Below are 23,819 nucleotides of genomic sequence, written 5' to 3'. Positions count from 1 at the left end.
AATCATGCACCCAACTTCACCTCTCTGCTGGAAGTCATCTTGCATACAGCACACTGATCTGAGTTTACAGACTCTGCCTACACCAGGCTCCAGTGCCACTCTCCACAGCAGTGCTCAATACTGAGTTTTCATATTCAGCAGAACAGACTTCCAAGGTGATCTGTGCTTGGGGGTGTGACAAACAGTGCAACTCTTTAGCACTTCTGCAGAACTGTTTAACTCACGCAGTACCAATGTTTCCTATCTGCTACTCAGTCGGCTCTGCACCATGTCCAAGCACCACCAGCAAGCAACTAAGTGTCAATTACCTCACTGTAATTGCATTTTACAATTAGTGCTCAGAAATCTGTTATTATTTTTCTTACCTTTGTGTTTGTTCCAAACTCTGGAGCAGACACAGATATCATCGTTCCTATCTCCGTGCTCAGTTCACTCGCTGCTTTGGTCTCCTTTGTAGTGACAGGTTCTGGGCTTCTCACAGAGGTGGGAGATGGCTTCTCCTGTCCCTCAGGCTCTCCCTGCTGTGCATCCTTCACCTTCCTGTTCTTTAAAGAACGCTCTTTCCCAATAGGACCAGGTTTATACTCTTTGTTTTCTACTGGACTCAAGTCTGGAAGCTAAGTTAGTGTTAACTTGTCAGTCATGCCTTCCCCTCTATGTCATATCCAACAAGAACACTTTAACATGCTAAAAGTCATTGTTTCAACATAACAAAGTTTTCCAAGGGTAAGCATTTTCTATCAGGTAAAGAATTTGAGACTACGTTAGTGATAGGTACATGAAACGCATTGATTTTGAACATTAGGAACCTAAACCATTGTTTTCAAGAAATATGTGAAGTGGTAGAATTCAAATAAAATACAAAATAATGTCATTTTTACTGTCCTTACAAGAAAAGCAGAAAAAAATACAGAAATCACAAGACTTTGTATACCTACAGGTTATTTTAATTTTCAGAGAATCAAGATTTTACAGGGCCCCAGGAAACTAAAACAGAAGACTCTACCTTCATTTGAAGTTATCTTGACAGACGGATGTTGGCATCATTTTTCCCTGGAAACTGATCACTAAGGATCCAGAAAAAATAGAACACCTACGCACAAGTGTTGCCTTATATTGCAGACACCATGGCTGGGATCACTGCTGCAATTCAGCAGTTTCCTTTTGTGCAGCTGAATTACAGCAGAATGAAGGGCCCTAGGGAACCTGAATGCTCTGCTGTTTCAACAGCCATGTCCTTTCTGGCTGAGACTCTCAGCCCACTCCACTACTGAGGCAGCACAAAAATCCCTTCAAAGCAGTGCTTAAAATCCTATTCCTTAAGTTTTGAGAGTGGAAAGACAGAAGTTGCTGGTAATTGTCTTTCTCAATACCAACCAGCTATTTCAGGAGTAGATGAAGACTCTACAATATGATGGTTTTGGGGAGGGTGGAGTTTCCCAAAGGCATTTGGTACCCTCAGGAGGCCAGCAGACTGGCTTTCAGAGGGAAGGAAGAAAAAAGTAGAAACAAATGCCTGAGCTCTGAAATGCTGCAATCAGGAACATCAGGCCCACCTCACACCAAATAATATTTTCCCTAATAGTTTACAGAGGCTGAAATTCCTCTAGACACTTTAAGGTCCCACTTGGAAAGGTAAATTGCTTTATTTCAAGTATGGTCCTCTTATGTTGCCCATAATAATTCAACAATACCAACCTCCAATCCTTAACATAAGCTTGTATTTAGACTTCAGAGCAAACATCACCACAGGGGTGGGTGGGTGTGTAAGGATCGTTTGTTTGTTGGAATTTTTTTTTGTCATCAAGACAGTTAAAAGGATTTACAGCCCCCTCAAAGGAGTGTAAAAAAATGTTACCCTCCAATGCATTTACTATTTAGTCACATATGTGTCTTTCAACAAAATCTGCAGGAGTCTTGATAGCTATAAACAAGCAGAAAAAAGGAACTTTCTACAGTGTCAAGTAGACTCTCTATGTATATTTAACTTTGGAGTTCAGTATATGTAAGTGATTTTATGCGGGCAGTTTTAGGCATGCTGCAGTGTATCTGAGACATGGGTTACTGCAATTCACCAGCAGATTCTTCTGTTTCAGTTTCTGCATATTTCTCTGCTGTACAGGTTTTATATTCTGCAATGAAAGCCATGAACTGAAACATATCTACTCAGTGTCTCATACAATAAAAGCTACACTCATTCTGTGTGTGGCTGCACTTTTAAGATTTCAGCTCTTTTTTTGGAGGGGGGGAAAAAACCCAACAAACAACCAAAACCAAAACAACCAATACAAAGAAACACCCAGTCTTCTAGAAAGACAAAAGGGCTTTAATTACATCAGGACTGCTGCCAAATCTCAGACATCAAGAGGGACTGGAATAGCTGATGCTCTAAGTCACCAGACAAGTTTATCTGCTGTAACCTTCTCTTTCTGAGAATCAGAAGCTGGTGCTGAGTGCTAGTGATACACAGTTTAGTGTGAACTGGAGGTGGAAATAACAAAAAATCTCTGGAAGGTGAGCAACACACTTATTTTTAAAACTGATATAAGTCTGATTACCTATTTAGAATTAGCTGTAAAAAAATTAATTATTCAGACATCTATGCATTCAAATTGGAGACCTCAAACCAATGTCTCTAACACTCCTCCCTCTCCTCAAAACACTTATTTTTCTGCAACTTCATGTATTTATCAGTTGATAACCTGGCTACAAAACTAAGCAGGACACCATTCATCACTTAGAGGGGGTAAGGCAGGCACAGTGGCTGGAGGAACCACTGCACCTGGAGACACAGCCAGGGCAGCACTGGAATGCTGCTTCCAAACAGCTCTCAAGGCCTGAGTGAAGCAAGCTCAAGAGAAAAACAGAAAACCCAAAGTACAGAATAAAAACAAAGCACTCCACCACATCCACAGTTTCCCAACAAAGCTATCACAAATCCGGACTCCTATCCCTGGCTCCAAACACAGAACCAATGTGCAGCCTCCGCTGGGCTAGGATGCTGTTTAATTACACTGCACATCTGCTCTGCAAGAACCACCTTGTAGATTGTTTAAGGAAATATAAAAAGGGAATGCAATTTTTATGGGTCTAGTCCTAACTCAATGAGTATTCTATTCTGCTATTTGTAACCTTTTTTTGCCTGAATTTCCTTAAGTTTACAAGTTTGTACTGAAATTATAACCTTTTACCTTCTGTGCTTTGATGGGTCCAGCCCGAGGCTGTTTCTGTCTCTGCTCTTTGGGTTCTGGTAATTTGTCAGTGGACTTCTCAGAAAGCACAGGGCCAACTTCATTGTCACTGCCACTGGAAGCTGGGGCTCCAAACTGAATAGTTTCTATACCAAGATCGACTCCACTTTCTTGTCCAGGCTTTGTCCCCTAGTTAAAAGGCAAACATTTAATCCATTCTGAAAAATTTCTGTACCAGTACAATGACAATGGTTCAGAAAAGAGCACAAAATAGGCTCAGCTGAAAACCACTAGAAAGGTACTTTTATCTTCTGCCAGAAGTACCATTTGTGACTGCAACAGATTTGCAAGAAAAAACAATATCTGAATGTACATTTCCTCCTCCTCAAGTTTCTGTTGTTAAACGAGCTCAAGAAAAAAGCAGTGAAGAAATATGTAAACATCATCAAGATCAAGAGGAATAAGTGTAATTCAGATTCAGGTTCACAACATTCTCTGGAAAGTTCAAAACAACGTTCAATTCAAGAGGAACAGTAAGAAATATAAAAATATTTCCAGATCTCTTATGCAGTTAAAATAGTCTCCAATGACTGCTGTCTCACATTCTTGCAGTTTAAAAGAATTAAGACCAAAAAAGTACCAAGAAAGTAAAACCACAGCACTTCAAATGTAAAATTTAGGCCTATGCAAACTCCACGGGAATATCTACAGATAATACAGTTATAAAGCACTGACTGCTTTTTGTATCTCCAATTTAAGGAATTAAAAACCCTTTAGTTCCTTGGAGACATCCTGTTTCTGTCTGTATCACTGAACCTTACATAAACAGGCAAACTGGGCAATATTTTTCCTTTAAAAATGCAGTGAATAGCAGCTATCAATGAAATCTGTGAATGGCTGAGTTATTATCAAGAGAACAGGTTTTTCATGCTGCAATTATAAAATCACCAGGCTGTATCCCATGTTTCTGTACTATCTCCCGACTTCATGGAATTTTACACATATTAGCTTAAGTATCTGCACGCCTGGATAAATGGATAATCTGTACCCAACCCAAATGAGATATAATTTGGGTAAACTTCACACACAGCTACTCTTCCTCCCTTCATTCTTACCTCTGGAGATGTAGCTGAACCAAAAGATGTCAGAGGCTTGTTCCAGGCACTGACTGAAGGTGGCTGAGGTGGGCTAATGGGTCCCACTAACAATGAAGAAAAGAGAGTTAAAAAACTCCTCTATGTTGCTAGAGGCATTCAAATCAATGTATTGACTGAGTGAGAATTAAATTACAGATGTCTTGATTAATTAAGCTTTAATTAACCTATTCAGCAGTTAAAAATATGCTACCTATTCAGCTGCTTTCAAGTGAGGCAATTATCATGTCTGGAAGAATGACCAAGTCTGACAAAACAGACTCCTCAAGGGAGTGACAGTTGCTCATTGCTTGTGAATGAAGAACATGGCAGAATGAAATACTGACTAACATTATACTGCAAAACCCTCTTTCTGGAGGTTACTATGCTGCACTTGGGTATGCTGCCCTGTGCAGAATCCTCCATCCGCAGCTAAAAAAGACAACCAGAGAGCCAGCTGGCAATTAGCTTTCTCTAATACAATGCTTGCTTGCCCCCACCTCAAATCCAAAAGCCACCACTTACATTTTTTGGAGATGTCATTCAGAACTGCTGTAGGAGGCACTTTGTTGTCCCATAGCTCAGCTCCCAGGCCATTGTGAGCCTGGGTGTTCTGCAGGACTTTGCCTGACACGGTGTAGTCAGTGCTGGCTGTCCCTCCTGCAGCCTGGCCTTGTGTTGGAACAGGAGGCTGTGGCTGAGCTGGAGACTGTGCTGGACATGGAGGCTGTGCCTGTGCCTGAGCCTGTGCCTGCTGTGCAGCTGCAGCTGCTGCCTGCTGCTGCTGCTTTTTGGCAAATCGGGGGGGCAGCTTGGAGTTCTGACCTCGGCCTTTTTCGCTGGATCCTTTTTTGGTCCAAACCTGTAAGAAGAAGCCAATTTTATTCTTCTGGTGACAGTCTGTACAGACAGCAACTGTACAGTGCAAAAAGCAAACTGATTAGCCCAGCCTTAAAAGAAATTTATTTTTTCGTGGGTATTTAACCACAGGGACAATGATTTCTCATCTGTTTTCTTCTTGGAATCAACTGATATACAAGCAATAGGATAAATCTTTATCACAGTATAAAAAATGGTGGTTTTTTCAGTTTGCCAATTCCACCTGCCTGACAGTGCCCAATTGGGAAGTACAGAATCCCAAGATGACTAAATAAAAATTAATTATATTTACTAAATATTAACAACTTTAATATAAAATATAACTGAATAGTTTTATTTAGAAGGAGAAAATACAGCCTTTTTGAAAGGAAGATTCTGCACCCTTGACAACATTCCCAGTACTGCAATCCCCACTATAAATGCTGGTCTTGTACCTGCACTGTTTGTTCTTCCTTCTTTCTGCGCTCTTCATCTTGCAAGCGTTTTTGCTGCTTCTTAGACACCACTTCTGTGAAACCATCATCATTCAAGTTAGATTGGGAGTCTTCAACTACTGTCACTTCAGGGTGATCATCAATGATCACAACACCTATAGGAAAAGGAAAGGTATAGATGCTGCTGTTTCAACAGCTTCAGGGTGCAATGCACCAAGCCAAAATTGGCTTTGGAGTGGAAGTTACTTCCCCACAGACACAGACGGGGGCCCTGATTAATGGCAAGCTTCTGCTTGCCAAGTGCTTTGCTGCTGAGCTCGAAGACAAGGAGTTAATATTTAAGAACTTTAGAACTGGAGCTTCCTGTACCAGATTCTCCAGGAAATATGAACTAAAACACAGTAATGAATAATGAGCAGCCCTCCCACGTATCAGCTCTAAGCTCATCAGTGATAACCACTGCCTTTACTTTTGAAAATTAACTGAATTATGAGAATGTGATGGAGAATGTTATGAATGAAAGTTTATGATTGTACAAAACTGTTCTCCTCTGTACATACCACACAATTAGGTTTGCCACCTTTTAGAGGCACACATACAATTAGGTATCACAAAGATAGTCATGCTCAAGTGTATAATTATTCTGGTGTTTTAAAAAAATCACCTTTGTTCAAGTTTCCAAACATCTAGCTCTATATGCAACAAAACTAGCAGAACTATCAAAAATTGTTAGGATATTATCAATACATACTTGCATAATTATTAAGATCAAATTGAGACAAGGCATCCACTTTTTCCTTAGGCTTCTTTGGACCAGCCTTTGGTTCTTCTCTCTTTTTGCCACTTGCATCCTTGGTGGTCTTCTGTCCTGCAGCAGCGACACCTCCATCCTCCTGATGTGAAGAGTTGCCGTTGGCAGGATCAACACCAGGCAGAGGTGCTGCCTGCTCTTCAAATGGCCTGTGTTAGAAAAAAACATTTGAAAATTAAGCCACAGAGAACACTCAGGAGGGAGCCAACAACCTAATTGAGATCCCACTGTAGGGCTGGAAGTTTTACTGACTTCTTAGTAGGGTCCAGACTTTTTACTTTCAGCTCCTCAATGAGAAGTTCAACAGCAAAAGCTGATTTGGGGAAGTAACAAATACCCTGCTAACCTTTCCATCAAATTAAGCATATGGAAAAATAAAGTTTAGTCTAAATGGTAAGCATTTCTCAACCTGCTTGTCTGTGTTAGGTGATTGATCTAAAATGCAATGCAGCAAAATTTATATATTAACTGCAAAACTGCTCACATGAACATTTCTGCTTGCATCCAAATCTTGAGAAACACAGCTCAACTCAGAAACAGCACTGCTTTTTTTTTAATTAGGCATTTTTAGCACTGTACATACAAGAATACTCCACTCTCAGCTTCAGGTTCCAGGTGTCTGTATACAAACAGAAAAAGTAGAACGTACAGAGCCACGGGTGCATGCATTAGTGTCTTTTCTACCACTCCACAGATCTAAACTAACTGCTTATGGTCTCAAACCAAAAGAGGACAACAGAAGACCATGATGCTGTGTGCTTCCTCACAGGTGCTGGTTACTCACCCTCTTTTTCCACTTCTGGGAGGAGGACCACTCCGCCTTTCACTCCGGGGCCCTGAGAAATTCCTCCCTGGCTTAGCTGGCCCATTGTTGCCACGTCGGTTCTGACGGTCTATTCCAGGCCGCTGACTAGAGAAGCTTCTCTTGGCTATTTCCCTTTTTGGAACTCCAGCGTTTTCTCCTGCCTTTGCAGCTACCTGTGCTGCTGCATCTGCTGTTTTCTTCTCATCCCTTTCTCGCCTCTCATTGAAGTCGCTGCTTTCCGAGGCTGTCTCCCACTCTTCATTTGCCTGGTCTGAAGAATTCTGGTTGGACAAGTCTGGTGTCTTACTTCCCGACACATCCAGAGCAGGGTTGGAGGGCTCATTAACTGCATTACTAACTGTGGCACTTGTTGTGGAGCTGGTCACCACCTCACTCATCTTGGATGCAGCCTCTCTCTCTTTTAGGCGCCTGAAGCGTGGTGGCTTATCTTGCCTTGGAGGCCGGGCAGGCCTTTGTCTTCGTGGCCTCTCTCTGTTTGGATCAAACTTTCTCTCAAATTTTGGAGGTCTTTTATCAATTGGTATAGGACCATAATGCTCATTTCTTCTTGGAGGCTCCCCATCTTCTGGTTTAATGATCTCTGTTTGCCTAGGATTCCACTGATTGTCTCTGTAGGCTGGTCTCCTTATTGTGGATGGACGTGGAGGACGTCCCCCAGGATCCCTACCACCACGTCTATACATTCCCCCTCTGCCTCGTCTAGAAGGCTCTCCTTTAGGAAGAAATCCTGGTTTGGGCTTGTTCTCATCATCTCTTATGTATGTTTTTTCTAGGGATCTGTTGTCTACTCTGATATTGTTCTCATGTTTGAATGACAGGGGCTTCGGAGGCTTCTTGCCATCAGCTCTTTCTTCTCGTTTCGGGTGCTTGCCCTTAATGATGCTGTCTTTATCTGAAAGCAGGGTGTCACTTGCGCTCTCGTGCACTTCACTGTCAGAATCTGTCTCTGAGCCATGCTGGCGCCGCCGTTTCGGGATTACTTCAAAGTCAGAACTCTCACTACGAGTTTCACTCTCTTCTCTTTGCCTAACAGGCCCTGAAGGCACATGCTCTGATCTAGGCTTAGGATCTCTGTAGTGTGGATACTCTCTATTATGGCCTCTACTGCCCCGACCACGTCCTCCATAAGAACCCCTGTAGCTACGGCCCCTTGAATAATACTCGCCACGACCTCTGCCTCTGTATCCCTGATCTGGGAACCAGTCCCTATCCCTGGCCTCTTTCCAGTATGTCCTAGGTGGTAAGCCAGGCTCTCTTTTTACTGGTCTGGTTTCTAAGCGTGGTTTCTCTACCACCTCCTTGCTCACCACCTTCTCAGCCTGCTTCTCCTCCTTGCTGGCTGGAGCTGGGGGCTGCGCGTGGGGCGGGGGCTGCACTGCCGGCTGGGTGGCTGGAGCCTGTGGGATAGCTGGGGGAAGCTGGACAGCAGCTGGCTGGGCAGCTGGGAGCTGCTGCTGGACTGCAGGGGCAGGGGGCTGCACCACAGCTTTAGCTGCAGCCTCGGGCTGACTGCTCTCCTGGCTTGCTGGTGCTGGAGCAGCATCCTGGGTTATCTTCTTAGCCAGAGGAGCGCTGCTGGAGGTGGATCTCTCAGGCTCAGCCTGAGGCAGTGGCACTTGAGGTGCTTCCTTTTTGTCAATTTTTTCAGGTTTGCCTGGTTTTTCACTAGCTGTCTTTTCTCCTTCTTTCTCCTTTCTCTGCTCACGCTCTTCTCGCTGTTCCCGCTCTTCCTTCATATCCCTAAGCACAGGTTTCTTAATAGGACCTGATCTTCTTACTGGTCTATCACCACCTTCGTCTCTCCTGCCATAACCTGGCCTAGGACCCCATCTTGTTTCAGACTTAGGTTTGAAAGTTTTTTCAGGTTTTGGTCCTTCTGATGTTCTATTAGTGATCAAAATTTCTTTTTTCGGTTTAATCTCAAGTCTCTCAATTGTCTCCTTTGTCTCAATAGGCCTGTTACTTAATTTAGGGATATTTGCTGCTGTTTCACTCCTCTGGTCTTCTGATTTTAGAGAGTGACTTGAACCATGGGAAATGCTTCTCTTTAATGAAGAGTGACTTTCCCCCACAGGCACCAGCTCTTCTGGTGAGCTACGTGAAACCTTCTCATTCACTGCTTCAAAATTAACTGCTGTGTTAGGTGTGTCAGTTTGAAGAGGCTGTACATCTTCCAAAGGCCTGCTTGGGAACTTCTGTACCTCTACCTCTCCTGATTCTCTGAAAAACTCTGTCTTTGGATGAGAGTCCAACTGGTTGTGTTCTACAGGATAAGCACTGGCAGGGACAGCAACTCGTTCTTGCTCCAAGTGTGCCTCAGACCTAAGCAGAAAGCAATTATTAGTGTGTGGGGGAAAAAATTATTCATACATAATTACTCAAATCAAATAATTTTCTATTAAGGATCCATGTCAGCTCTAGGAAGTAATTTTTAAGAACAGGAAATAATTTTTAATGGAGCCATCACCTATTACCCAGATGGCAGCAGAGCAAAAAGAGTTTCTGAATACTTTCAAGATGCAGAGGAAAAAGCCTGAGTGTTCATCATGACACAAAGGCCAAAAGGGACTGTTTTGTTTTATACCACTTGTACTTAACACACCACTTAAGAAACAAATATACACTGGACAAAAGTTCTCTAAAATGAGGAGAACAGAGAGCAAACGGAGAACAGAGAACACTGTAGGAATATTCTACAAAACTGAAAATACAGAATATTCTGGCAATCACCATTCATCTAGGCTAAGGATCCTAAACAAGGGGTAAATTGTCTTTCTACACCCTGCTACAGAATAGGCATGTTTTGTACAACAGCACCAAGCACACTGCATCCCCCAGTCACAGCTCGTCCTTTCAAGTTTTGTATGAAGAGCAGTTACAACCCAGTCAGTTGACACTGCAACCTAAGTTACATAGCTAGGTGAGCAAGTATGTGTGACTTGGAGAGGTGACAGGCACTGGCACAGCTCAGGCTTACCTCAGATCATCAGGCTCTTCTAACACCTTGGGAGGAGAACTGGACTGCTGAGATTCTGTGTGGGGGTAGGGGTCTGAGCCCCACATCATGCGTGGCTCTGACAGAGGCACAGTGTGCTCCCTTGCAGAGCGAGCCATGTGCTCAAATGAATCTGAACCAGCTGCTGAGCCCTCCAGCTGCTCCCTTCTCATCAGTGGTTTGGGAGGCATAATTCCTGTGGCAGAGGGAAGTTCAACAATTGAAACAAATTTAACATTAGCAAAGAAACCGACCTCAATACAAACAAAGCCTATCAGGAGGTACCAAGGAACATTATTCTCTCTCCTTCAATCTCCTTCCCTTTGACCCTCCATGTTGAAATTAAATGTCTATTCCCTGCCAGCTGATCTCAGAATGACTAAATCATACTCAACACTTGTATCCCATGTCCCAACAAAACGAAAAAGTTGTCTGCTTTCACTATAATGGGAAGAACCAGGCCTATAGACCTGTAAACTCATGGACAAAGTTTCTGCTGTAACATCTGAATGGCAAAAGGCAAGACGAGTGTACACACAGGTAGTTTTTTATACTCTATTATTCCAGCTTTTTTCTTTGTACCATTTCAAAGAATTTCTGTAGTTTCACTGTCTTTGCTTAGCCTGCCATTTCTTCCACTCATTCCTTGCATTCACTGAGGATACCCTTTTCCCCTGCTCATTAGCTGGGCAGGTATCTCCATTACATTACATGACAGACTTCTATTATTTATGCCCAACAGCTTTCCTAACTGCAAATCAGATGGCCACTCCGCAAATTAAGAAGGACTTTTTAGAGTAAAGAATTTGAAACCACAGATTTATTAAGACTCTGGAGTTGTTAGTATGTAATGTAAAAATAGCCAAGTTTCATGGGTTTTTTCAGGAAGCATTGTAGTGCCAAGTGCTAACACGTAATGAAACACAAATGGTAAATACACTTTTTCTCAGTTCAACCTAACTCTTGCCAGCTCTAACAAAGGCTTCTGCTGACATTCTCAATCATCTTAACTGTCACTCACATGCCTGCAGTGTGACAGCTGGGACTTTACTTCATAGTCAAAAGTATACATTCTCATAGGGCTACAATTTTTGTCACATATGACTACAATCTATTTTGTCTTAAACAATAAAATAATGTAAGCTTCTTCATAAAAACTCACCCATTCACTGAAAAGAGTGTGGTTAGGAAAAGACTTCTATTCCAAAACTAAGTAAGTTCAACAGCCGAAAAATGTTCCCAGGTTTACCTGGATGAATAGGAGGCATATCCATTGCAGGTCTTCCTGACATCATCCGTGGGTCCATGTAGGACTGCATCATGAGCCACCGGGGGTCAAAGCCCATTGAAGCCAAATGCTGGGGATGAGGCTGCATGGGCTGGTAAAGGGGTCTGTGCTGGGGTGGAGGGACAGGGCCACTCGAAGGCTGGGAGGGAGCAGACTGTGGAAGGACACCTTGCTGCTGCTGCTGCCACTGCTGCTGTTTCATTTGCTCCTGCAGGTCAAAAAACAGTATTACAGGAGTTCTTGGTAAGATGAAGACTTGAGCACAGCCCTAATAACCCTTGGAAACAACAAGTACAATTATCTCCAGGACAGCAAGCATTCTGAAAGTTACCTGCAAACATGCATCAGGATGCCAAGAGAAAAGGGAGAAAACCAGACTGCACAATTTACAATAGCTACAGCTTAACTGGTGTGCAGCTGAGACACAGAGCAACCTATACTCCATGCATGTCACTAATGCAAAGTGCACCTCTGACCACAGGGCCCAAGTTCAACTCAAATCTGTGAGTGTCACACCCTTTTAGGAAAAGCTGCAGAAATAATCAATCATGAGACTTCTGGTTCCATAGGCAAGCCCAGGGAAATGTCAGCGTGGACCAGTTTTAAAGCCTCCCTTGCCTTCTGCTCACTTATAGACCATGCAAGTGACAAGAAGTACTTTAGGCAGAGCAATTCCTGCCAATACCATTTTCTAGAAGCTGGAAACCAAAAACTCAGGATTTCTAGAACTCCTATGGTCACCTTCTCATTCAGAATGAGGCAGAATACATCATTCTTTAAATAAGCCTCCTTTTAATGAACTGGTTCATTACCTGCTGCCTCTGAAATCTTGGTGGTAATGATTTCTGGAACTGCTTAGAATAGCCCGAGGAAACAGCAGGACGAGGTTGAGATCCTGAGTCTGGCTCATTCTCATGAGTCACCTGTGAAACCTCTTTCTCATTCCGACCACTGTCTTGTCGAGTAAAGACTGCTTGATCTTCTGGAAAAAAACAACAAAAACCCCACCCATGGGAGGACAACAGTCAATCTTAAAACTGACAATTTCATCAGAATGTCACCCAAAGAATGTTCTAAAATGTCTGCCTTCTCTAACTTCACAGTCTCAGTTTTCCAAAACCATTAAAGGCAACAAAAAGTCAAGGACAACCTCTCAAAACAGAACGACTGTTGTTTATACACCTCTGTCTCTTTTAAACTCAAATACCCTGGGAAATTAACCACTGGCATTAAGGCTGCAGCCATTATGTGATTTAAGAAGTGTTGTATCAATGACACCATATTGCATTTGTATCAACTTTTTTTTTAATGAACTAAGGTTTGGTTTTACAATCAATTTTATCCATTTAAAGATAATATAACCTTAGCAAGCATAGTCTAACAATTTGCTCATGGCATTCAAGTTTCACTACAAAAAAATGCACCACATTTAAATAAGTGCCCTTTGTGTCTGCTTCTCTAGGCTTGCTGAAAGAACAGAATAGCTGAAATAATTTGCACTGCTTTTTAAGCAACATGGGTGGCTGACCCTTCTTTAGGAAGAGAAGAAAGCCTGCCTTTCTTTCCATATTCCTCAAAGTCCAGACTAAATCACAGAAGCCATTTTATTCCCTAATCTTTTGATGAGCTGGGCAAACAGGCATAGCTCAAAGGAGAGTTATCAGCTGTAACACGCCAGGAAAATAATTGGTCTAGATGCACTAGGTTAATTAGGTATGCAAATGAGACTTCTAGACAACAACTATGCTGTGTGACTCAGCTTTAAGATGGACAACTCCTACTTATGTGCAAGCATACCTTTTTCTTCCTTGTTCTTGGTTTCACTTTCTTGTTTTTCTACTACAGGTGTTGCCACAGGTTCTACAGGTTCAGGGACCTCATGTGCTGGTTTCTCCTCTTCTTTCTCCTTCTCATTCTCCTTTTCTTCTTTTTCTACCTCTTTTTCTTTCTCCACTTCTTGTTCTTTTGCCTTCTCCAGTTTTTCTTTTTCTTCTTTTTCCTTCTCCCTTTCCCTCTCTTTCTCCTTTTCCTTCTCCCTCTCTTTTTCTCGCTCCCTTTCCCGCTCCCTCTCCTTCTCCCTCTCCCGCTCCCGTTCTCTCTCCCTCTCCCTTTCTCTTTCCCTTTCCCTCTCCCTCTCTTTCAGAGGGTCTTCCCGAGAGGGTTTTGTCACACAGCCGAATTTCTCATTTAACCGTTTGAGCTTTTCAGCACAAGCTGCTTTTCGCTGCTCTTCCATTCTCCTCTCTTCCTCTTCTCGCCGCTTACGGGCTCGCTCCACTGCAGCTGATATTTCTGACTGCTGCCTTCTCCTCTGCTTCCAAATTTCATCATCATCTGGTACTGGTTTAGGGGGAAAGGGTCCCTGCCTTCCCATCTGGCGATCAGGGGGAGGAGGGTGCTGTGAGAAGAAAATCAGTCAAGTTGAACACGTGTTACATAAACAGCCAGCTGAAATACAACATTTTAACTATTTGTCAGCACATGTCTATCTGCACGGCATTTTTAAAAAGCAAAACTTGAAAGCAAAAGCCAGCCCCGACCCTTCCTGACCCAGTTCAGACTCTCAGAAAGGAGAGTAAAGTAAAGAATCACTTGGGCTCATGTCAACTCTCCATCACCATCAAGGCAAAGTGACAGCAAAGACCACAAACATATTTTAGATTTGGTTACAGGCTGCTCTGAATTTCAGAGACTCAGGGCAGATCTCAGACCTAAGTCCCTCAGGAAGCCAAGAAATTTCAAGGTAGCTCACGATAAGAGAGATTTTAGTTCACATTTCATTAGGGACTTCATCTCCACATCTGTCTTGGCAGCCAGCCCCCCAGCACTGTTCCTCTCCAGTTCCAAAGTGGAGCTGGATAACGAAAAGCTCTTGAAATTCTTGTGCATTTCACATGGCACTTACAAGATGGGTCTGTTTTACACAACTGGCAGCATGGCTGTGTTGGGGTTCCATTCCTACCAGCCCCAGGCACTACGATAATTTTACTTGTTAAAGGAAAGGTTTATTATTGTGTGAAGCATATTTTTACTTCTCTTAGTCTAAATTCCTTCACCACAGCATTAAAGAATTAAAACTCAAGGAAATAAGGACAATTCTAATCTTTCTTACCGGTGGTAGAATAGATTTTGGAGGAAGAGCAGGGCCACCTCTTTCATGTATAGAAGGCTGTGGTGGACCTCGATCCTGCTGGATCAAACACAGTACTAGGGTAAAGCAAGCTCATAACTACAGCCAAGCTGAACTATGAATTTTTGATTTACTGTTTTCTACTGCATTAAGATACTACACCTAATAAGGCATCTGCATTCAACACAAATCTGCATGCAAAACAAGGGCAAAAAACCATTTTCACTTTTATGTACTGAGAGCTGAACAATTTAAAAATTCACACATCCAAATTTCAGAGTCTATGTTACTGCACCATTTTTCTTTAGATTCAATGTAGCACCAAACCTTAAAGAACAAAGTGATCTTTAATACAGAAAGAAAGTTAAGTAAAATCAATCCCAGATCCCCCATCTTCATTATTACTGGTGTCAAGAGAAAATATTTCTGGGAAATTTTCAAAACCAACAGTAGCTTTTCCTGGGGGAGAAAAAAAAACCAAACCAAAAATAGGGCTGTATCAGGCATAAATTGAAGTGGATAGCAATATTCCTCTACTAGAAGAAACAAAAAATGGCTGAGCTGATGAATTCTACATGCTCTGTATAAAATCCATTAGAGTGAGAAGTGAACTCACATTACAGCTAAGCTGCACTGCAGAAAGTGGACCATGATACTAAAAAAATCCCCACACCCATGAAAAATGTGTGGGCTATTTATCCACTGGAAAACCTGATAAACACCAGAATGGCTTCATTCAGTTCCAGGGGTGGACAGACAACAGTACTGAGCCAGTCAGCCAAGCCACAGTGCCTGACACAAGAGCTCTCACCACTCACAAGTGTGGGGCAGAACACACTACATAAAGTCATGCTATTTTTGTGTTGCAACCAGAGGCAGCTAAGTTGCATGCGTAGCACCTGATCAGTTAGCACAGCTCAGATAATGCCTTCAGTAGCTAATGCCTTCCCTCACGTTCATAACCTTAATTGACCTGACAGTTTAGAAAGACACCTCAGTCGGAGGTCTCCTGACGAGGCTGTTGCCACAGGAGCCGAAGAGAAGAGCACACAAACCTGATCAAGCTGAGAGCTTTTGCTGTAAGACCCTTTGGCTGCTGCTGCGGAAACCTGGGTGGCTGACTTGGCATTTGTCTGTTCTTCTGTTTCCTTCTGGCCATCAGGACTCTGGGAATCTTTTGATGGTGTTTGTTCATCACTATGTGCAAAGAAATAAGAAAAACAGAATGCATACTCCACACAGGTATTTGGTGATTTATCTTCAAGCCTCAGTGTTTCTTAGCCAGGACAATTTCTACTCCACACCCAGCTGACTAGAGTCTGCAGGCAGTTATGCAACTGAATACAGTATTAAATTACTGGAATTAGTGTTATTGGAATGAGTACTTGCACTCATTTCATTCAGTCTTTCCAACATCTAGTTAAGTGACATCTCACATCTAATTGGCAACATCAACTCACCCACTTTCCTTCTCTTTTTGACTGCTTCCTTGCTCATCATCATCACTGAAATTTAACTGCTCAGTGTAATCCACTTCACTCTGAGCACCTGATGCATAAACAAATATTCAATTAATCTTTCAGAAATATTCAGCATACAAATAACAGACCATTAATCTGATGTTCTTACCTGCCCAGCCTTCATCGGCCTCAGCATCTAGATTATCAAATTTATCAAGCTCTTTGAGTTCACTAGCACTAAGAATGGATGGGCGCTCAATAGGTTCTGAGCACCACGAGGGTGGCCCTCTTCCCCTTGGGCCTCTAAAAAAATGAGAGAAACAAAAACCACTGTCTTTACTTATCCACAAATGACAGATAAAAAGTCAACTTGTATGACAATTATTTGAAATATACAGCACTGTTGTTTCAAGCACAGTATAAATGTGAGCACGCATGCACATGTGTGACTACCAGAATTTAAATAATTACTCTTGCATGTGCACAGCTATCCTCCGCTATGGAGAAATGCACAAAGTGGAAAACTAATTTTGTAATACCAGGAATTGACTTTCACTATAACAATGGAAAAGTCCTTTTATGGGTAAATACTGGTTTAAGTTTCAAAAGTGTTCCCACAAGTGACTCCTGCTCTTCACTATCAAAAGCCCTGTATTGTGCAGAATTGCCTCAAGTTTTGTAGGTGAGCTCTCAAACTTCAGACACTCCATGGCACTGCTCCACACAAGCAAAACTTGGGAGACTGACCAGTGTCAGTTCTTATGCAGTGTATAATCACCATCAAGATACTCAGTGCAAATTATTTCTTTTTTTAAATTAAGTCACAGAATTCATACCCACACAAAACACCACCACTTGTAGGTTTCTTACCTGCCTGGCTCAGAATTGGGAAATCTTGTTGGACCTTGCATGGAGGGAGGATATGCCATTCTAGGATACTGATTAAACATCTAAAAAGGGTTTAAAAACAGGAGCCATTCATTTAAAAGTATCACTGCATTAAGCATACTGAGACCATCAAGGGAAGTAACGGAAGTAAAGCAAGACTCTTCACTCAAGAAAGTTTGCTTAATATCACAAGTGTGTGACACCAAGTCCCCAGGTTAGAGTGATTAGAAGTGTTAATCAACTCCTGACAAGTTCAAACTCCACGTGGCAACAGGTAGCCAACATCCTCTGAGGTGCTGGTTTCAATCATGCCCTTCCAGGAGAACTGATAAGAATTCCATGGAGGGGAGAGGAAGAGACATAAGAAAATCACACTAGCCAAAAATCAGTCCCCGCAGCTTAAAAACCGTTCATGCAACCATCACTCACGTAAGGAGGCATCATTGCTCTGTACTGGGATGAGATGGGTGGCTGCTGCTGGCCATTCAGCTTGGGCTGAGGGACCTGGGGCAACCGCACATCCCTCTTGTCTCCTGCCTTCTGGCCATCATTTTGTTCTGCTGGTGTAGCACTGGCATCTTCTTGTCCCAGAGCCTTAGGGTCTTGATCTGTTGGAGAAGCAGGAGAGTTGTTCTTTTTACCCCCACCCCTCCAACCAGTACATCTGCATGGACAGAATCAGCACAAGAAAAGCCAGGAATAGACTTTATACTGGAGATTTACAGCCAGGGATGGTGAAGAACACACTGCTCCCACACAGCCCTCGGTGACACAGCAATCTGTGCACACACGTTTTTATCTGCTGAAACAAGCAGTAACCACTTGAGAATCAACAGAAGGTGCTTCCTGATCCTCTTCAGTCCTAGGTCCAGCTGTGTTCCTGAAGGGCCAGAGATAAATTTATGGACTGCTCTAGCTGTCCCATTCTACCTTCCAAAACACAGTGCAATTTAGGAAGGATACTGATTATAGCACAAGAAAGAAAACAGATTTAGCTGTGCTAACTGGGCCACTGCTGACTCATTGTGAAGATGCTGTCAAGGCAAAGATCAAGCTTCCTAAGTAGCAAAGGCCTACCAGGTAACTCTCAAGCAGCTCAAAAAGAAGGGTAATGCACAGGTATGTGTCAAAGTGAAAACAGGTATGCAGAGTCTGGTTTGCATCTCTGCCTGGTAAGGATGGAATAGAAGTGATAAGGGCTGGACTTCGGGGTGTGAATGTCTAGCAAATCATCCAGGAAAAGTCAGGGATTTTAATGACTTGTTATTTGTGCTAGGCAGTCCATTCTTTTAGGAGTTTCTGCCTGCAGAGCATGGGTTACGACAAAAAAAAAAAACCCAGAGTAAACTTAGCAGCAGTGCTCAGATCAATGGAGACCAACAATATCACAAACACGCACTGTAAATAATGTTCCTTTAGGGGCACAAACCCTTTAAGCAGTGTTAAAACTGTGCTCCTAAGTATCCATTACAGTTCTTGCTCTTATCTTTGCTGGGAAGCACAGCTGCTAAACAGGGAGTACTTGCCAAGTTCATTTAGCTTTCTGCTGTCAGACATGAAAGAAGGGCTTAATATAGCATGTACAGTGCTGACCAAAACTGTAACTGCCTGCAGGAGGCTGAACAGACACATAGCTGCTCTCATTTGGTGTTGAACATCTCTCCCATTTCCTGACAATTTCTTCTTTAGATCAAAATCAAGAGAGGACATGAACAGGCACATGGCCTTGGTCTGCAGGACCTGACAAACAAATCAAGGAAAACCAAGGCCTGTAACAAGGAAAGGAGTTAAGGATTCCCTGAGAGCCTAAGCCCTCTAAAGTGCCTATCACTGGCACAAGACAGTGCCAGCCACAGCGCAGGACAGGCCCATCAAACCTCATCAAAACCAAACTTTTGAGGGAGAAAGGAATCTTGTTTTCCACTGGTAACAAGCACAATCCCAAATACCTTCCCATTAAAGGGATTTGGGGAAGAAATACACATTTCTTTCCTGAGAGATGTAAACCCGGCACTGTTATGGTTGCTTTCACTAGATCTGCTGAAACAGATCCAGCTGGTCAGAACACTGCATCCAGGAGCTAAAGATGCCAAGGCACAATCCAGTCTTTCGGCATCCTGTAGAGTGAACTTCCTCTTCAGGAATTTTCAGGCTCCACTCTTATGAGTACTAACCACTTGAGGCCTGCCCTGATCATGATTTGTGTAATTAGCTAATATTAGAAGAATTCTTTAAAGATGTATCTTACCTGCTGTGACATCAGCAGCTGGAAGTAACAAAATGCCAGTATTGTGCAACTAACAAATGTTCCTCAGAGCACAACTACAGTCCTAACTAGGCTGGGAAAATGGGAAGTGATAGGATTAAACACGCTATTTTCCACACACCAGGAACACAGTGAAGCAGAATAAAGCCCCAAATATCCATTTCTTCAGTGTAGGAGTATTCTGATTAAAACAACATATTCATCAATTTATTTTGTACAGGGTACAAAAATAAGTTCCACACAAGCCAATGCAATTTCACAATAATCTGTAGCACACACTTACTCTGCGGTCGCAGGTTGGGTCCTGAGCCATCTTCAGGTGCATCCTTATCTTTGCCTGACTTTTCCTGATCCCCAGCTGCTGGCAGACTAGGGAATTCTTGCTGGAAATAACTATTGATTGGAATAGGTGGACCTACACAGGAAGATATTCACAGTCACAACTTTCTGTAAGCAAAAAGTTCAGGAAGTAATAGAAGCCTGATCATCCTTTAGAATTGAACATTAAAGCTTTAAAAGAAAAAAGTTAAACATTTCAATGTTAAAGGCACAGTAATTTACTGGTAATATAAAGGGTTCACATTCATACCAAAGTTGTTAAATTTACTAGACCAACTATCCCAGCTGTTGAGGCTGAGAAAAATTCAGAAGCATTAGAGAGCAACAGCAGAACAATACTTAACCCAGGGAGTACCTGGAGTTCCTCAGCTCTGTAAACACTTTTCCCCACTCCTTCCAGACAAAGATTTCCTTCTTTTCACTTTTAAACTATAGTCCACCCAAGAATGGGAAACTTTGTAATTGCAAACACATTTATGATTAATTACTGTTCTAATAATAAATCTCCAGAACTTTAAAATGCCACAGCTTTTACATTATGAGAAAAGTATCAGAACAACTGTAACATTCTTTGATATCTAAAACCCTTGACATCCTAATTCAAGACTAGAATTTAAGACTTCTGTTGTACATGGTATGGAAGCCAAACACATAGGTTGTCTTCCTCATCAGAAGGTTTTGTTGGCATCTGCTTTGCATCAATTTCCTCCCCTCCCCATATGCATAATGTATAGTGACCTATTAGATCAGCAGCATTCTAGTGCCAAATCACCAATAATCTTACTGAGTAGGGATTTCTATTCCAACAGCCTGAAAAACACACTGTTCCTGTACCTGTCTTTATTACTGACTATTGTAAGGGACATTGTATTAGGCTACATGGATTATGTGAGAGGGCAAACTCACAAAAAAGGCTCTGAATATATGGTGTCCAAAACCCCCAATCCCAACGATGGATGGGCTTTTTTAACAACAAGGAAAACTTCTGTTCTCTCCAATCTCTGAAAGAATCATTCATAAAGAAAAAATGCAGGGATCCCAGTGGGATTTTATTTGGTTGGGTTTTTTTTAAAGAGTTAAACACAGAATCAAGTCCTCACTCTGTGCTTTGTAAGGGCATGACAGCAAATACCAGTACTCAATCCCTGTGTCTATAAATTTCCTTGAAATCTTTCAACTCTCGTTCTGACTTCACATACTACAGATCACATTATTATTTTTTCTTAATGGACACCGGACTGTTGTTGCTGTTCCCTACATCCAGTGACTTGCTCAATGGGACAGAAAACCAGTCCCACTAACCAGATGACCTGTCAGGCAAGGGAGCCCCTTCTGAAATCCTGTGGCATGCAACACTCATGAGTTTTATGAATCTTGAAAAATGCTGTCTGCTCAGGGCTACACAGTGAACAACATTTTAACTGCAAAGTAATAGCATCAGTGATCTGCTTGTGTTTAAGCTACAAACCCAAAACAGCCAGACTGGCAGCCAGCAGGTCAGAAAGAAGTTAAAAAAATTCTAAGATATTTTGGTAGTAATCTACTCCAACTTTTAGCTGAAGCATGAGCTGAAAAATACACATTTTTACATGTTACATTTCCTAAGCTTTTCCTTTCTCCATGGCCACCAAGAGGATCAGAGAAAGGTTTAGCCTTGTCTCACTCAAGTTTTACAAGAGCACGAGGCAGCCACTGAGTGACTGCTGGAACGCTCACAAAGCAGCTGGAAAAAGTACAAGTTCTAAGAGCCAACTGCAGCTCAGGAAAGCACAACAGGTGTACCCTGAGTTTCAAACCCAGGACAGCAAGCAGCTGGTGCCAATTCACATTCAATGCTTCTTCTTGAAACAGCAAACCCAGTGCTGCATTAATTGAATTAAATGAGGGTGCCATCTGGGCTTGGCACACGAGCTGCCATGGTAACTATGAAATAATTAGCTAAATGCATATGGAAGCCACTGAGCCGAATCACTATTTCCTGTGTCATGGAGATGATCTTATCAGCTTCTGCAGGAAGGCTGCTATGCAGATCACTTTGCATCAGTGTTAATTCATTTTTTTTATTCTACAGAAATCCTGTAAAAGCTTAAAGGAGAAAAGTTTCTACACTTAACAATGAAGCACTGAACATTATTGAGGAGAGCAAGGAATGGAGAATCTAGGATTGCAATTTCTAATATTCAGCGCAAAAAAAGCCAAAATCATTAGATATGTGATTTAACAAACTCCGTATAATGCCTAAGAAATTACCTCTGTGCAATTAATATTTTAAGATGCCTATTCAGAAGAGAACGCAATTCTTCACCTGGAAAGGCTAAACTCCATTTTATGCCAGGGAAAGCTTGCAAGTCTCAAAACTCAAGGACTACAACATGCTGCAGGTTATTTATCATAATGGAGACAGGAATTTTAACTAACCTCTCACTAAATCTGCTGAAGATTTAGTTCTGATCTTACCTCTGTAATGAAAACACTCAAGCTAAGATTCACACTGATGGGAAACAATTTTCCATCTTTTCATCTAATTATGTTAAATAACCCTCAAAACACACCTTTAATGTTTTTCCCAGAAAGAATACTACTTAAACACTGTCACTTTGATACTAAAATAACCAAGGAATCTATAAAATTAAGGGAAAAGTACTGCTGTTTCACATGTTTAAACAGAAGCAAATCTACACACACTTTGCACAAAATGATCCAAAATTATGATCAGAACGACCACCAACTGTTTATAGCTCTCCTTCCCATGCCAAAATTGTTTGTACTGTAAGTACTGTGATTTTCCCTTTTCACCACAGCTGTGTTCAAGATTTTACATTGCCACCACCACTTCCCTGTCAATTCACAAGAGGTGACTACACCAACCTTCTACAAGTCAGTCAGACCTGCTGATAAATCCAGCTGCAGCTAATCTGAGTGACTGGGGACAGGCTCACTTTCCAGCCTGGAATGTTGCTTCCACAACTTTCCACAGTCCCAGCTGGCCTGGCCAAGCCTCAAGGGATTGCTGAGTGTGGGGGTCTCTCCCAGCACAGTCTCAGCCTGATATCCAGCGTAGAACCCCTCCACCCTGAGCAGCACTCACCTTCTTGTCCCCCTGGTTTGGTGTTGGCCCAGGATTTGGCAACAGGAGCTGCTTCTGGAGGAGCAGGAACAGCAGGTTTTGGCTGTGTCTGCGGCACGTCTGGCTGTCTGGAATTAGAGGAAAAGCACTTGTGAATACAAGAGGGTGAGCACAGAATAAGATTGTCAGGATGGCTATTGCAAACAAGGGAATAAAATAAGGGAGTTGTGCAGCTGAAGAACCAAAAATTACTTTTCCTCAGAAAAAGTATTTTCTTACATAAAAGGAGTTGTTATAGTAACAGTTAAAAAATTGGAATAAATTAGCTAATTATTTCAAGATTCCATTTCCCAAAGAGGAGAGGAATGAATGAAAATGGCTGGGCAGAAAATGCAGCCAGGCACGAATTTAATTACAGTTTTTAAAGAAGTATATTGCACAACCAAAAAAACAATCCATCTACAACCATCGAAGGGAGTAACTTGGATTAATGTTCTCCTGCCTCGGGAGTTAATAGAGGAAAGCACTTCAAGACCACCATGAACGGAGAGTAAGAAGGCAAATACATGTCAGAAATTACTAAGTAAAAGGAACTGATAACAAAAAATTGTATGGGTACCATGAACTCGAGCCCAGAACCTAGTCTTAAGAAATGGTCTCAGTCTCACCATCTTAACAATGAAGAGACGTAAGTGCTCTTTTAGTCCAGTGTAAAAAACCCCAGACATAAGACCTTTCTGGTCTGCAGATTCAGTCATATTGTTTAACTTCTTTCAATAAAGGCTATTTCTGAAATCTGCATATTCAGATAACTTAAGACCCAAAGCATTAGTGTCTAAAATCAACTAAGCCTAACCCTCCAGCTCTTCAGTAGGAACTTTTGATAAAACAGGAACTATGGAGCAAGTTCTGTATTCCAGAATCACTTTATTATACCAGTGAAGAGAGAAGTAGTGCAGTATCATACCAGTTAACTTACAAGAAACAACTGTAAATGCTTGAAGTAGATCCTAAAGTGATCCTAAAATTCTGAAGACTACCACTGAGAAATCAGTTCGATTTGGGTTATGCTGCAATCAACCCAAAGCACTACAGAGGACTCTCAGAACTGA

At 42.1% G+C, this 23,819-nt stretch overlaps 1 protein-coding gene across 17 annotated transcripts in view; it reads right to left on the bottom strand.

Annotated features, from left to right (window-relative positions):
* The window catches only part of PRRC2C (proline rich coiled-coil 2C), a 70,338-nt gene that overhangs the window by 26,366 nt on the left and 20,153 nt on the right, over positions 1-23,819 (bottom strand). For 11 of the 17 annotated variants that reach the window (XM_069023582.1, XM_069023581.1, XM_069023590.1 and 8 more), the window contains 19 exons: positions 22,729-22,835; positions 19,585-19,716; positions 17,465-17,643; positions 17,018-17,097; positions 16,317-16,450; positions 16,148-16,235; positions 15,743-15,884; positions 14,670-14,747; positions 13,355-13,955; positions 12,370-12,539; positions 11,519-11,765; positions 10,252-10,465; positions 7,233-9,596; positions 6,389-6,597; positions 5,638-5,792; positions 4,850-5,186; positions 4,307-4,392; positions 3,192-3,380; positions 366-617 (listed from right to left, as the gene is read on the bottom strand). In XM_069023582.1, coding sequence (XP_068879683.1) covers positions 366-617; positions 3,192-3,380; positions 4,307-4,392; positions 4,850-5,186; positions 5,638-5,792; positions 6,389-6,597; positions 7,233-9,596; positions 10,252-10,465; positions 11,519-11,765; positions 12,370-12,539; positions 13,355-13,955; positions 14,670-14,747; positions 15,743-15,884; positions 16,148-16,235; positions 16,317-16,450; positions 17,018-17,097; positions 17,465-17,643; positions 19,585-19,716; positions 22,729-22,835 — 5,764 coding nt within the window. The remainder of the gene's footprint in view (positions 1-365; positions 618-3,191; positions 3,381-4,306; positions 4,393-4,849; positions 5,187-5,637; positions 5,793-6,388; positions 6,598-7,232; positions 9,597-10,251; positions 10,466-11,518; positions 11,766-12,369; positions 12,540-13,354; positions 13,956-14,669; positions 14,748-15,742; positions 15,885-16,147; positions 16,236-16,316; positions 16,451-17,017; positions 17,098-17,464; positions 17,644-19,584; positions 19,717-22,728; positions 22,836-23,819) is intronic. The other 6 variants (XM_069023583.1, XM_069023591.1, XM_069023589.1 and 3 more) reach the window with 3 other exon arrangements.

This window comes from Aphelocoma coerulescens, chromosome 8 (assembly GCF_041296385.1).
Source record: "Aphelocoma coerulescens isolate FSJ_1873_10779 chromosome 8, UR_Acoe_1.0, whole genome shotgun sequence".
Taxonomy (NCBI): domain Eukaryota; kingdom Metazoa; phylum Chordata; class Aves; order Passeriformes; family Corvidae; genus Aphelocoma; species Aphelocoma coerulescens.
The sequence above is the reverse complement of the archived record's forward strand: the minus strand, read 5'-3'. Positions and strand labels throughout refer to the sequence as shown.